The following is a 16,785-nucleotide window of genomic DNA, read 5'->3' as shown; positions in this document are numbered from 1 at the left end:
ACAGATACTCAAAATAAATCTTTCAAACAGTTCGAATATATAACATATTACATATCACAGTTGACAAATACGTGCTTGGCCAGGACTCCATGGGAAGGCCCATATGACATAGTGGATCGTCTCTCAGACGTGACTTTCCGGATAAAATGTGGTCGGCGAGGTAAGCCAAAAGTGGTGCATGCCAACAGGCTTTGGTGTTATCACGGTCCAGTTGGGATGAAGTGGAAAACAGAACAAATGACGCTGCTGAAGACGTGCCACCTGAAGAAGCCACCGTCGAAGAAGAAACTCTACTCAGTTTTGAGAAGGGAAATGGTGAAGCTCTTGATGAAGTTACTACCACTGATGTGACTGTTACCGATGATAGGACATTTCCTGTTGAAGTAGATGAGCCCCACGTGAAGCAGAGGCCAACGAGACGGAGACCAGTACGGAAGAAGATACGTCCCGTAAAATTAAGAGAGTTTGTTGAATTGTAATTTTGTTTTGGTAATACTGTACAGTTAATTAAGTTATTGTTAATTGTTATTGGTTTATTGTATGTGGTTATTGTTCGGGACGAACAATATTAAGGAGGGGGCAGGGTTGCGTCATCGAGATCACGTGACTATTCTTACGCCCTCTACTTTCTAGAACTATCCTGTACTTTGGCGAATGCTCTAGCATTTACTATATATAGGGTAGTCTGGTATATAAAAGAGGGTGACAACGTGACAGGAAGGTAATGTGTGTGTAGATAGTGAGTAATTGAACTGCAGTCAGAAGTATAGTTGACGTTCGTTGATATAGCGTTTGTTTTAGCGTGATTGTTGAAAATAAGTGTATCGTAAAGTTGTATTCGGAAAGAATAAACCAGTTTTATTAAGTAAGGACTTGTGTCGCTAAAGTTTCGTCGGAACGAAGTTACGGAAAGTTAATTAACAAACGGAGATGTAACAATATCAACAATGTGTAAATTCAAGTCTTAAGCAAAACAAATATCTTAATGAGACAACTAGTATAGCATATTATACACACATATATTATCCATTATTTGAACTATTATCCCTCTATAAAACACTTCACTAATTCGTTAGTTTTCGCTTCTATATCTAATCATACTATTTGCATTTCCTGACGTTTTTCTTTTGTATAACGTCTATTCAATCTGAAAAGGACGCTTATTTTCATGTTTAGCTTTACAAGTTACTAGAGTTTAAAGGTTCTATGTAAATTATATCCTTAATTTTCTGTATTGTCTAGATTTTGTTACTTGATGACTGCTATATGTTTCTCAGCAAAAGACTGTTATTGACCACATTCAAAAGTTCTTAAAAGTTTGGAGAAGGCTTGATTGGGCAATGAAGAAAACTATTACAAATGTACAACGTTTCGAAAAATTATGTCATCATCAGGTACAAGAGGTTTACATAGACATACAAATATATATATATAAAGGTCTCTTTCAGCCTATTTCTGTGTTCAGTCAAATGACTGCATAAATAGAACATATCTCCATATACAAAACAAATAGGACATTCACTAAAATTATTTGTAGGAGGTGATGATTACATGATTGTACATTTTGAAAATATTCACCACAAAGTATACAGTCGTAACTCATGACTGTAAGTCTGATTGTACATTACTTTTACACACTATTATAAATTATACATAATGCAGAACAAAGGAACTCTCTAAGAAGTGCTGCCAAAGTGACCAGTGCTTTGACCTTTGTTTATTACTCACATGACCACTGCTTAGAAACAATCAGATCTCTGTCATGTAATGAAACCAATAACTCATATATTAATATATAACAACACAGAACACTAACTGTAAATATTAGATTCTTCTCATATAACTATATTAATATAGGTTTTTGAAACAATGTTACGGTAACATGTATTATCTTTTTCACCTAAAAATCATTGCAAAACTTCACTTTATGTACATTATAGCATTCAAACTTACTTTATCAAAGCATCAAATACATTTTTCACAAATGAACATAATAAAAGAATTGACATTTATAATCTTAAAAAAACTTCAGTTATAAATCAAGTGATTATTTTTCGACTATTTCAAAACAGATATTTTCTCACATGGATTTTGAAACTTACTGTAACATGAATTATCTTTCACTTATACTTCACAGAAAGATCACCAAATATATATACAAATCGTTAGCTACAAATCAGTGTTATATATGAAATATAAATGGGGATTTATATTAGTTGTTAGAAACTAACATTCATGGTGTGTAATTCATCATAAACTAAGCTAAACATGTATAGGTCAGTATTTTATAAAATAAATGTTTTCGTAAATAGCATATTAGTGTATCTTGAAGTTTTGTTAACAAATGTTTCAGTATGTGTAATACCCAAATCTGAGATTTAATTTATATATACTAAAGATAGTATATTAGTCTAAAGTGAGTTTTATTTAAGAAAATCGTAGAACACTGATTTGTAACTGACGATTTGTATATATTTGATTATCTTTCTATAAAGTTTAAAGTTTTCTTCATTATCCAATCAAGCTCAGGACATGTACTTAAATCTACATATTGGTGACGAGTTTAAAAACAATTTGTTTCTTAGTAACACGATGTATATATAGAACCTTAGTAAGACCACCTGTGTATACAAACACTATGAGCCTTTGTAATACAATTAAATATATAAATGAAAACTACAATATTTTGTCAGGAACATTTTTATTATGTTAAACCAATAGAAGTAATAGTTTTACATCGGATAAAAGCACTGATAGCGTTTGTAAAATATATGTAAGTGGAAATTATAAAGTAACTCTGGTAAGACGTATAATTAAATCTAGACATTGATGATATGTTGAAAAACAATTTGGCCTTAGTAACACAATGCATATATAGAACCTTAATAACAGCATCTGTCTATCAATACTTTCGGACCTTAGTAACAGCATCCGCCATTGTAAGATATACATAACATGCCTGTAGTATGTAAATAAAAATCATAAACACAAGTTGAAATCTATATGCAATCTTACGGTACTATACGCCTTTGTAAAACACACATAATCCACCTAGTAACATCATCTGCCTATAGAAACCTTAGTAACAACATTCACCTATAGTAACAGTATCCACATATAAAACCTTAGTAGCACCGTTCCCCTATAGAATTTTAATAACAACATCCGGCCCAGTATGGCCAAGTGGTTAGGGAGCTCAACTCGCAATCTGCGGGTCGCGGGTTCGAATCTCCGTTCCATCAAACATGCTTGCCCTTTCAGCCGTGGGGGCATTATAATCCCACTATTCGTTGGTAAAAGAGTAGCCCAAGAGCTGGTTGGCAGTGGGTGGTGATGACTAGCTGCTTTCCCTCCAGTCTTACTCTGCTAAATTAGGGACGGCTGGCGCAGATAGCCCTCGAAATTCAAAAAACAAACAAATAACATCATCTACCTATAAACCTTAGTAAAACTGTCCCCCTATAGTAACAGGCCCTCTGTGTCAAACTATGATATCACCCCTCCCTAAGATAGCCGCGCCCTCTGGTGTCTATTACATAACACTTATTTAACCCTCAGATGTCCGGATATTCTGTAATAGCTATTAACTTTCAGATGTTGGTATATGACGTAATAGTTATGTAACCCTCAGGCGACATCCTTTGATCTCCTTCCACATGATGACCCTCCACAAAGCCGGCATCCTTTGAACACAGGAGGGATGGGGTAACTAATGTTGTCATAGCAAAAATGAAATAACCATTTTATCATTGTTTGAATATTACTCTTATGTACTTTTATAGCACAAAAACTACAAATTCAAACTAAGCTATTCTAATTCGGTAGAGATTCACACTTTCCCAAAAATACTTATATTTGCTATTTCTATCCCCCATTTTAGAAAGACTCGGGTTTTGAACTCCTAAAATAAGAGGATTCTGCAAAGAGTTATGAAATAAAAGCTTGATTTCTTATCTATTTGGCACTGGAAATATAAAGTATGGATACTGTATAATTTGTGATGTTTTGAATTTAACAATTCGTTTGAGATCAAAATTTTAATTACGAATCAAAGGAAATAATTTTCACTGTAGAACACGTGTGAACAAGCTATTATGAAAAACTGATAACATTCAATTGCACCACTTATACATGAAATACACCGTTTTACTTTATTTCGTATTTTTTTTTCACTCCTTAATATCAAATGTATGAAACAAATAATGTGTTCCTTCTGGATGTTCGTGCAAAACTATGCAAGATCTGTGCTAGCCATCTTTAATTTTCAACTGATAGCCTAAAGGGCAAGCAGCTAGTCAAATAGCACCCACCGCTAACTCTAGGGCTATTCTAGTCGAATAGTAGTATTTGGCTCCAAATCTTATGACATATCTCTATCTGCGATACTGAAGCATCTGCCACAGTGTCAGTATGTGATTTGGACAATGCACGGCTGCTGCTACCAGCAGATTGATTGAATAGTTCCAAGCGATAAAAAATGTAGCTGATCTCCCAAGATCAGAACATTCATATATATATGTATGTCGGTTAACTTTGTTGTGGAGGTGTTGAACACTACTAAAAACCATTGTTCCAAAATCCATCCATGATATAAGCAGAGTCCTGAATGTAGCACGATTGGCCAGTTTATCACGGTCAACTGTGCAGAAATATTTGTACATTACCTTCCTATACACCATTCGATATGTTTGGAGGTTAAAAATGCTCGATTTTGAATTGAAAAACAACAACAACAAAACCCATTTGCATTCGAGTTTATGGCACGTATTGCAGTTGATAAAATCTAAGTGTATTGTATCCCATTTCACTCTTCATAGCCATATATATATATATTCCAATAACTATATCACCTGGACCTATGGAAATCCAGAAACCACAGCAGAAAAACTATGGCAACCCTCAAAGACCGCCAAGTGGTGTGCTATTGCAGCTGTTTTTTTATTTCGAGACCACTATTCGTATCAGGGATTGGAAACATGTACAGTAACTAGACAGCGTTATTATGTAAAACCAGAACTCCATCTAGGATGTCACATTCATGCAAATCATTGCTCCACTCCATATCCACCATTCAGTAAAGATACTACTTATGTAGACGTTTGGTAAACATCGGGCTCTCAGCTGCCACTTCCATCATACGTAGCCACCATGATCACTTACCTCCCTGCTGAATACTAGTTATGTAGCTCTCTAAAGATGTGGCTGTATCATAAACTCGGCAATCTCTAGGAAGATGTTACGTGTTGCAGTATCCATGGTAATTGTACACAAATCTCTATTCTCCATTCACAGGGGCACTTCTCTCCTGGATCAAAATTGGAATGGAGCATATGCTCTAAGTTCCGTCGCTTATGAAGAACAATGTTCCTTACATTTTTTCCTTTGCCTTATTGCGCCCTGATGTCACTAGAGTGATATAAGTTTTTGATGTAGTCCTCGACGTCAGACTACCTTGAAGTAACTATTAAACACACTGAATATTGAAATACTTCGAATTGAGGTTTTCCGACTGTTTTGTTCATTAATACTTAATGGCTTTCCCATTAACCAGAATAACTAAATTTTCTTACCACCATGTAAAAGTTATTGGATTTATTTTGTTCCAAGAAAAAAAAAAGACAAAATGTCCGGATACTTCACCTTTCCATGAGGCAAGCTGTGATACAAAAACATACTTTTCATTTACTTGCTATACAATAATTATATGAACTGAATTTTAAGTTTTGTTTTACACAACGAAACTTAATAAATTAAGCTTTTCTTAAATCCTTACGTAAAGGATTCATTCAACACTATACATGGACTTTTTTTACAGCCTTTACTTAAACATAGTACAGAATATTTGTTTGTTCCACTTACCATGGTAAACACAAACCCAGCCAATGACTTCAGCGCCCTCTCTGTATGAGGTATCTGTATTTTCTGGACATTCTGAGACACACTGATGTGAATTTTCTATTATGAAAGTTGAACACCTACAGTGCAAAATAAATTTGATTAAATTAGGCCAAGTTTTTCAATGATACAATGCAATTTTAAGCTATTTAAAACATCTTACCTCAAGTGACCAATGTGAGAGAAGATGCTATGATGGAAAAGATATAACAAAAATACTTACTCACTTTTTTATGAAATTATATCATGTATTCGCTTTTATGAGATTGATTGTGTTGAGGTATATTTTATATCTTTTTATATGTATCAGTAAAAAAGAGAAGGATCAAGAGACTTAAGATAATATAAAAGCTACATTTAACACACACTCAAGAAGCACATAATAAAGATGTAGTCATGTGGGATCTATTTATGTGAATGAAGCTACGAGAAGGACGTGACCTAAAGCCGAGGGTTCATGGTTCGCGTTTAAAATTAGGAACAGCTAGTACTTTGCCCAAAACTTTTGATTGTTTTGATTGAACAAATATGATTATCTGGGGAACAAAATAAGGGTTGCACTAGCGACTTCAATGCGTTTGTTTATATCCACCACAGGAAATCGAACCTTGGATTTTAGTGCCGTAAGTCCGTAAACTTACCGCAGTTCCACCGGTGGACGACTTCAATGTATTTACACTCATACGCATACCAGAATGCACTACGATATTATGTGGTAGAATTTATGAACATTGGTCTATAGTCGATGATCGAGTACTATAGCATGGAAGTAAGAATACCTTTATATGGATTTTTGCTTTGTAGACTTAAGCCCAGAACTTGATTATCTTTACACCTGACCTGTTTGCTGGATGAGTGGTTGAACGAGACTGAAGGTTGTCTAACATGATAGTTATGTGGGAAAAGAAAAGTCTGAAATTCGAGTTTCCCTTTTCTACTAATGCGATTTACCTGGTGATGTGACATTCTGAACATCTCTGACCGAGCTCATAAATGCAATGAAGCCAAAATAGTTGGTGATCGTCCAGAATAGTTGCTTGTTAGCAATCGTGTCTAGGATAAGCTGATTTGAAAGCAAAGAAGCACGTGTTAACATGTCTGCGTTCTTGTCTTATTCGTACGATGAATTAAATTAAATTTGTTAAATAAATTATTGTTTCTTTGTAAGATATTTATGTGTCAATATATCATTTCTGGTTGAGTTAGACTTATTTGCACTTCGCCTAATCAATTAATTATTTTACCCGTTAGTTTTAAGTGTGTTGTACAGAAAGGTACCACGTGTTTTCTAGCATCTCAGTTAGTTAATATGTAGTTTTTTCAAATTCATATTTTTTCTAGTTTTGTTTTAATATACAAAGTCGATCAAGTAAACAACTTAATTTAACTGTACTTGCGCACGAAACCAGTGTTACTCTCTTTTATTATTAAACGTGTTTTTCTGCAGGAAGGACAGCTGTAACATCACCAATGATGTCCCAAAATAGAAAGCTATCTTTTATGTCAGCGAATTTAGTAATACCCCAGGGTCTTAGCTACCTTGTGATGAAGCGAGATGATATTGGGTCACATGAGTGATATACGAGTCCTGAGAAGGTTGGCTTTGATTTGTGATGGTCTCTCACACACACACACACAGAAAGAGAGAGAGAGAGAGAACACTTACAAATGTTTTGTTTGCGTTTATCTTTAATTTGTTTTGTAAAAATATTGTGATTTTCACAGTTTTGTGTGTTGTCCCTTTCTTTGTGTCCGATTCAGCCAAAGTCAGAGAAATATAAACCTATACTCCGTAATATTTGACGGATCTCCTGTTGTTAATGAATCATACCCATTTCTTCAAGTTACGTTCACTTTGATGCAAATTGTGGGCAGAAATAACATTTCAAATAAAATAAAGCTTTAAGTAAATTTCAACTTTCAAGATGACCTCACAAAGCGAAGTTGAAAATTTATTAGAATTAATAAAACAGTTAAAAGAAGATAAAAAAGAAAGAGTCAAAAATTAAAAGATTTATTTTTTGTTGAATTTCGTACAAAATTACTCGAGAGCTATCTGTGCTAGCCGTCTCTAATTTAAAAGTGATAACTAGAAAGAAGGCAGCTAGTCAACACCACCCATCGCTAACTATTGGGCTATTCTTTTACCAACGAAAAGCGGAATTGGCCATCACATATAATGCCGCCACGGCTGAAAGCATGTTCAGGGATGGAATTCTAACCCGCGAATCCCAGATTGCGAGTCAAGCGCCCTAATCACAAGGCCATACTAGACCCTATTAAAAAAGAACAAGAACTGGAATGAAAATTGAAGAACGTAGCAGGTAAGACCATGAAGTAAGAGACAGGAATTTAATAGAAGAATTAAAAGATAAAGACGTAATATTATAACAAATATCAAAATAAATAAATATGATTGAAGACAAGAGCGACAAAGCTATTGACGATGTACAGAATGGTTAAAACAACAAGTTTGAAGATGCACAAAAGGACATCAACAAAGTGAAAAGCAAAATAAAGAACACATCTATGAATTATATAAAGATTATAAGAGCAAGATCAACGAGGTTGAAAAAACTTCAGTATCACTGACAAAATAAGACATCTGGAAAATAAATTGATAAATGCAAAGATTAAACGAGCCACGCCTCTTACTGCACCTGCTCAAGAGCTCCAATCTAAGACACCATTTACTACAAAATATTGGATAGGATAATTTATTGGAACTATCCCTATTATTATTACTGCTTTGCCATCTGTTATTTCAGGACATTCCTAGACTACTCCAGTATTGCCACTACCAAATCAGATTCCAGAATTTCGCTGGCAAATTCGACAACATTAACCAATCGAAAAAAACAACATACTATGATGGAAAGGTACCATGGGAAACATATCAGACTCAGTTCAAGATTATTTCCAGAATGAAGAGGTGGAATAGTGAACAACACACTATTGATCATTCTGCCTTAATTCAACTTTAATGACATTAAGTAACATTCTTGCTGAGAGCCGTAACAACCATCAAGCACTGGTAGGTGCCTTGTCAAAAAGGTTCGGAGTGACACACCAAAAGGAAGTATTTAGAGCAAAGGTCTGGACAGGGTACTGAAAAAAAGGGACCTTAGCAGAATTTGTGGAAGATGCGGAAAAGCTTTTACAATTACCTTATCTAGATGCTCCAATTGAAATGATGGAATAATTGACACATGACTATTTTATAGATGGCATATCAGACGAGGATATGAACATTTTTTAAAGGAAGCACCCCAGTTTGTTGCAGATAAACAACTAAAGGCACAATCTCGAAGTTACGAGATCATCAACTTATGTAGTATTGAAACATGAATTGCTTCTAACGATAGTCTAGAAGAAATGAAAGAATTAATCAAGCAACTAGTTACACAGAATGAAGGAAACAGACCACAAGAAAATGGGTATGCCAAGAATAACTGGATAGAACATATTGCGAAGAACTGTAAATTAAAAGCATCTGTGGAATAAGAACCTCTCCAAGAGTATAATAGAAATTGTAAACTGTTATAATTGTGGGGGATATGATCGTTACAGTCAAGACTGTAAGATATTAACAACTGTTATTTAGCCAAGGAGATAATATTCTGAAAATGGGTCTCAAAGCTGTGTGAAGTTCATCTGGGAACATTCCATCTACCCGAAATGAAATAATAATTTCATCATTTAAGGAAGGTCTTCCACGAGTCCATGAATTTATTGATAGAAAACCTTGCAACATGCTGATTGACACTGTTATTCGATCCCATTTATTAATGAAAGGTAGGAAATTGCCTCCACAGATGATGAAAGAAGGACTGATTTGAACAACAGTTGGACATATAAAGTTTTAGCAAGCTAAAGTTGGAAGTTACCCTTACTGTAGGAAGCTTCTCTACATCTCATGAAGTGTTGCGTAATTGATCAAGAAAGAGTGCATATTAGGAACTGACTTTATGCGGAGACATGGATGCAAAGTTAGGCTAGCTACGAACAGCTTCACAATAAATAACCAGGAAATTCCTATGTACAAATTCGTTCGTAACGTGCACAGAGATGGGCATTATTTTTACAAAATCGAAACAAACCTGCTCAATGATAGAATTCGTTACAATAAAAGAACAAGAAAATAAAAGCTTCAAATATGAGTAACATGTAAATTAAATCATTTGGTGATATATAAGAACAAAAAATAAACATAAAATATAATTTTCTACAAAAAATAAAAATTAGTTTCAACAGTAAAATATCTCTTAAAATAAACAACAAATGATAAAATGCAAATTAGATTTCCAGTGGTACAAACTCCACTTCTACTATATAAGTAGTCATCTTGAAACCACGGACACACACGTTGAATGGTTGGCTCAGGCGATAGGGGGTGGGGTGATGACGTCCGCGAAGTAACACCAGAGTAGTGAAAGAGATGATGAGGTCATAGCTCCACGAAGTTGCAAGTGGCACCAGAGAGTGCTTTGCTAGAGTAGGTAATTTCGTGATGTAGGTGGATTGCTAAGATGTGGTTTAACATATGATTTCGTCATTAACATTGTAATTTTTACTTCTAAATTAAGTATATGTTCTAAAAAAGTTATTTAATAGTTAATAAGTAAAACAATTATTTTAACGAGACAATTATTATAACATATCTGATAATTTGTATTGCATGTAAAAAAGTTTTTATCACATATATTATCTAAATTTACAGGTAAATCCATTATATTAACCAGGCAAATATTATCGCATAACCAATAACTTTCCTTGCATACTTTACAATTATCCGTCACTTTATGTATAAAATGGACCAGCATGGCCAGGGGGTGTTGTAATGTTACGGTCAATCCCACTATTGAAAAGTTTTAAATATTTATTACACTTAATGTTTCATTTTTATAAATATAACCCTTTCTTGAATGAGCCACTTACATTATTATTACATAATTGTGTTTTTATGATTTAAGTATCGATTTAATACACAATTGATGTACTGTAGTATATGTTATAGTTTTTGTTTCTATATTTAATTTGTATGGCATGCTTTGTGCATTTACCATTTGCTCTATAATTTTCATTTCTATGATTAATATGATGCATAATATACTTTTATATCTATTCGCCCACTAAATAATTTATAATATAAAATATATCAATTTTCATGTTTAGTTTTATAAATTAATCTAAATGATTGTTCCTCTGAAGTTTAATTTTAAAGTATTATATACCACTCTTCGTAAATATTAATGTTTATCAAATACTATTGTAGAAATTATATCCAATATTCTTACCTTTGTGTAGATATTTTCACAAATTTTTAGACATATGCTGACAAATTTTTACTAAAACTAATTACATATAGATATTCTTTCCATTTCTATCTGAGGGTCGTTAACATTGAATATAATAGATAGAAAAGACAACACATGCGACCTCCAAATGATGTGGACACTTCGAACCTACTCGATATTAAGTCTGACTCATCACAGTTGACAGTATTCCGACCTTTTACTAAGAATGTGGGAGGCTGATAGGATTCAAAGTTCAGTATGGCAGAATTTTTTTTTTATGAAACAAAAGTTGAACAAGTCAATTATAATACATAGTATATGTCGCTATTTATGATTGATTAGTAAGATAAAGGTCTCATGTATTTATTTACATTATACTTTTATTTTTAATTGTTTAATTATATCTAATTGTTTTAAATATCCAATTTCTACATAATCATCAAACTAACTGTAATGTTATAATGCCACATACACTGATTTTCTACATAAATTAAAAGTAGTAAGCTAGTCTTTTATGATACACTAGACCCCATGAACTGATTATCCATGTTTTTACAATTGTGTTTAACCATCTAATACAAGTCTCCATGTACATATGCTATCATCAATGTATGTAAGTAACATCACAAACTCTAAGCTAGACTGTTGTCACACATACTGAAACATTTATTCACAAAAGATCAAGTATTAGATAGGGGAGTATGATATTAGATTAACTGTTTAGATTTATAGCTAATCATTCATAGTAAACATGCAAGAAAGGTGAGACAATGTTGATGTTCGTTGTAAATATTAAAGGTGAGAAACCTTTTCATGAGTAGAGATGAAATGTTGTATAACATAGTTTTATATCTATTCAACCTGAAAACTACGATTATTTAAATTTCTAAATAATTTATGATATAAAATAATTTACATTTCTTGTTTAGCTTTACAAGCTAATCTATATAATTGTTCCGCTAAAGCTTATTTATAAAAAATTATAAACCTCTCCACGTAAATAGTTATATTTACCCAATACTATTACAGAAATGAAAATCAACATACTAACCTTTCTGTAGATATTTTCACAAATCTTTAGACATATGCTGTCAGGTCTCTACTAAAACTAATTACATATAGATATTATTTCCGTTTCTATCTGAGGGTCATTAACATTGAACGTAAACGATAGAAAGGTCAACAAATGCGACGTCCAAATGATGTAACCACTTCAATCCTACTGAATATTTAGTCAAATTCATCACAGTTGATAGTATGTTGACTTTTTACTAAGAGTGGGAGCTGATAGGATTCAAAGCTCAATATGGCAGAAAAGAACATTTCATGAAAACAAGTGTTGAACAAGTCAATTAGAATAAATAGTATATGTCGCGATTTCTGATTGTGCATTCATTAGTAAGATATCAATCTCATACATATACTTAACTGTTTTAGCTTAAAATAGCTAATTTCTACATAATCACCAAATTAACTGTAATGTTATAATGTCACAGACTGATTTTCTACATAAATTCAAAAATGAACTGATTATCCATGTTTTTACAATTGTGTTTAACCATCTAATACAAGTCTCCATGTACATATGATATCATCAATGTATCAAATAGAGATGATATATGCAATGATAGCTTTATCCATCCTCTAGGTGAATCGTCATTTGGAAAACATGATGCCAATTTCTCAGTATACCTAAAGCTGAATGTGATAATATTTGTGATATATCCAAGTGTTCTAGCATGCGATTAGTCAAACAGAATATATCACCATAAACGTAACATAAGGGACATTACCCAAAGTGATTCGAACTAGTAATATCGTAGAACGTTTCTTTCATGTAGAAACTCTACAAAACATATCATGCACTTGAATTTCGTAAGTAAATTGACTATCTCGTCGTGCTGGAATTTCGAACATTACCTCTTTCGACCCTCTTGCTACACCTCCACTATTGCTTAACACTGACAGAATATAAGGTCAGTAGTCTTGAAAGTAAATCCAAACTTTACATTAATACAAAATAATAGATAATTAGTACACTGTATGATGAATAAAGGATTTAAACATGTCGATATTAAATTATTTGTTCACAAATCAGAAATCCTATTATTTCACTTAGATATGGTGAATTTGAAACGATTGTATGATACATCATTTTTTTACTCTCCTTCACCAAAATCACCTGCACATTTTTCTCGTAACTATAACATGTAAGATGAAAGATAGTTTGGTTGTGACCGATTATTGACTTCAAATTCTACTTCTTACTTTATGATACTTAACATAGACCTAAAAACTATATCCAACCCAGAAAGGTATTACTTTTTCTTGAACAAAATGGGAAGAATTTAAACAGTGGATCCCAGCCATTAATGTAGCTGTATAAAGCAAAACTGAACACGATTTTGTCCTAAGTAGATGGAATCGTATAAATCGTATTGTGTGTGTTAATCATATCCCTATATTTTGTTTACATATCGATTTGGTTATCATGGTATTGATATGACATCTTATAATGTTCTCGATGTTTTATCAAACTCAGATTGGTAAACTTTACATGCACAGATCTGTCGTTTTCATACTTATCTAAATAGTGTAGATCACGATGAAAAGAAACTGAAAGATCAGATAAAATCAAAAATTATTAATGTATACGCTGAACAAACGTACCCTATTTAAGAACAAAATTTCAGGTTTTAGATAGAGGATTATGATTCTACACCAATTGTTTAGAGTTAGAGCTATTCATTCATGGTAAACTTGCAAGATGGATGATTAAAGATAAAAAAGAAAAGGACAGTTTTATAATTAATGGTATATAAATCAATGACGAAGAAACTGACTATTGTAATTTTAGTTTTAATTAAACTTATGAAAATACATGTATCACTATGCGAGAATATCACGTGACATACTGGTCAAAGATGTCTGATATGTCTAGGTCTGGGTATATTAGAAAGTTATTTTCTGTTTATAAGTTACTATTTTCTGTTTTCGATCTAGAATTCACATATTTGTAGGTTAAAACTACTATTTACAATGAAAAGGAATACAACGTTAAAATCTTACACAATAAATAGTTACTAAAAACAGGGACTTGCCCTAAAATGACACCATCTTCAAGAGTAACGTTAAAAGCAAGGTTGGGACTTATATACCCACATCTGTTCAGTACTTTATTATTTACATACATGGACCAGCTTTCTTGTTTAATATAATATATTTGTTTTTTCAATTTCAATAGTTTTCTGATATATAATTGAAATTTAATTTCTACCTATTTTATCAACTTGGTGTTACCCCAGTCTATAATATGAAATGTTTCCGCCACATGTTCTGCTAATAATACCGATTCGTTTACTTTGTATATTTCTACCGCATGTTTATGTTCCTTGATCCAGCATTTTAACTTTTTTACACGTTTGGCCAATATAAACTCGCCCACAGGTACAAGGAATTTTGTGAATTCCACATTTATCAATTTCTTCTATGCTATCTTTTGTACTAGTGACACTATTTAATTTACAACGCGGAGAGAATGTTACATTACATTCTATGTATTTTTTCATTATATTACCTACTTTTGTATATAATCCTTGAACATATGGTAAATAAACTCTCACGTTATCTACTTTACATTTGCCTTCTTACCTTGTACACATTAATGTTCTTAATTTATTGATATGTTTATGATGCAATCTATCATTAATTTAGGTTTATATCCTCTATCTATGGCTGCATGCTTTAAGCAGTTTAACTCTGCTTTCACATAACAATCATAAGTGCATATTTTTAAGGTTCTAAACATAAATGTGGAAAATGCGGATAGTTTTTGAGTCCATGGGTGACATGATCTATTGTGTGCAAAGTTGAGAGTCGACTATTGTCCCGTTTAAGGGTCCTGTCTAACAAATTTAGCTGACCCTCTTTTTCCATCTCTAATGTAAATCTGGTGGTAGGACTGATTGAACTAAAATGTTTTTCAAATTCTAATAAAGTCCCAATGCCATTCCGCCACACTAAAAACGTGTCATCTACATATCCTAACCACACTAAAGGTTTCACTACAGACGCGTTAAAATTGAACATAAATATTTCAAATAAAAGAGAGGACAGGGTCGAGACCTCATTGCTGAACCCTTAATCCGTTTAAAAATTTATTTTCCATCTTAAAAGATGCGTTTGATACACACTCATGAGTAAGCTTTAAAATGTCGTTCACCTCAAGCAGAGAAAACTTCTTACACTTCAGTAATCTATTTTCCAAACAATTCAAAGCCTCCTTAACTGGAACATTCGTAAACAGCGACACAATGTCAAAAGAGACTAATTTATCAATTAATTCTACATTTATCCCCGAGATTTTGTTAACAAAATCAAACGAATTTTCTACTGTATATTCATAAGAGTTCGTTAAGAATTAACATTTTCGACAAATAAATTTTGATAAAGGATAAAATGATGAACCTATATTGTCTACAATTGGACGAAAGGGGAAAACAATTTTGTGGCTTTTAGGTAGAACAAAGAAACTTGGTAAAATGAACCTTAAGGGGACAAGGTTTTTCCTTTCTTGTGGTGTCAAAATAGGACAGTTTTTAACTACCATTTGTAACCTATTATGTATCACGGTCTAAACTTAAAATTTCCATTTATTTGGATAACAAATTCTCATTTGACAAATAACAACTTTAGGGTTAGACAATAATTTATTGTACTTATCTTCTAAGACTGGAATCTTATTATTCAGTTTATTTTTTAAACTTTCCTTTTTCTTCTTAATCAGATTATTCAGTTTTTTATTCAATTTCACCTTATTATTTGTCTTTAATTCTTCACACTTGAACCAACTATACGAATCTAACCTGTCCCATCTATGAGTGTCCTTGATTAATTTTAAATGCAACTCCTACAGTGTAGCTTCCGTTAATACTCTCTCTTCTCTTTTCTGTAATCACAGCTCTCAGGATTTTGCCCTGGGTTTGTTGTATAATGAACTTAACCTTCTCGTTTTATAGATTGCACTTCACTTTAATACTGTTCGGAACTACTTGGTATTTTTAACATTCAACCAAAAAGTTCAATTGGGTGAGTTTTCTTCTGTGTCGACTTCTGAGGTTGTTAAACTTGAGTAGCTTCAGGCATAATGACTATACGTTTTAGATGATCTCAAAGCCCCAGTTGTTGTACCAATCCAACCAGGAAGCCAACACTGATAACTTTTGTGCAGTTTCGCAGGCCAAAACAACTCAAAGATATCTATTTTCACTTCAAACGAAATTGTAAGGTAATAGTTCCCAATCAGTAGTAAGTTGATGAAACAGATAGAATTTAAAATATAATTAAATATCAGAGAAACTATTGAAAACGAAAAAAATAAAGATATATTAGGTCGTCAAGAAATTGATGTCGCGTTTTGGAACACTTTCATTAATCCCCAAAAACGTATATCACATGTAATAATTAAACGAACCGCTTAAACGTCACTTTAGTGTACCCTACATAATGTGTAAAGTTTAGTATATTCTAATCCCTTCTAGTGATGGCACACGACGAGACACACATTCAGCATGCAATGCTGTTTGAATACAAG

The 16,785-nt window shown here is 32.9% G+C and overlaps 1 protein-coding gene across 1 annotated transcript in view; it reads right to left on the bottom strand.

The window, feature by feature from the left end:
- LOC106478246 overlaps nt 1-16,785 on the bottom strand; it is a 33,118-nt gene that overhangs the window by 12,744 nt on the left and 3,589 nt on the right. Inside the window, exon 3 of the mRNA XM_013938774.2 lies at nt 5,860-5,975. Within this exon, the coding sequence (XP_013794228.1) occupies nt 5,860-5,975 (116 nt within the window). The remainder of the gene's footprint in view (nt 1-5,859; nt 5,976-16,785) is intronic.

Source organism: Limulus polyphemus, unplaced genomic scaffold, assembly GCF_000517525.1.
Source record: "Limulus polyphemus unplaced genomic scaffold, Limulus_polyphemus-2.1.2 Scaffold193, whole genome shotgun sequence".
Lineage (NCBI taxonomy): Eukaryota > Metazoa > Arthropoda > Merostomata > Xiphosura > Limulidae > Limulus > Limulus polyphemus.
The sequence above is the reverse complement of the archived record's forward strand: the minus strand, read 5'-3'. Positions and strand labels throughout refer to the sequence as shown.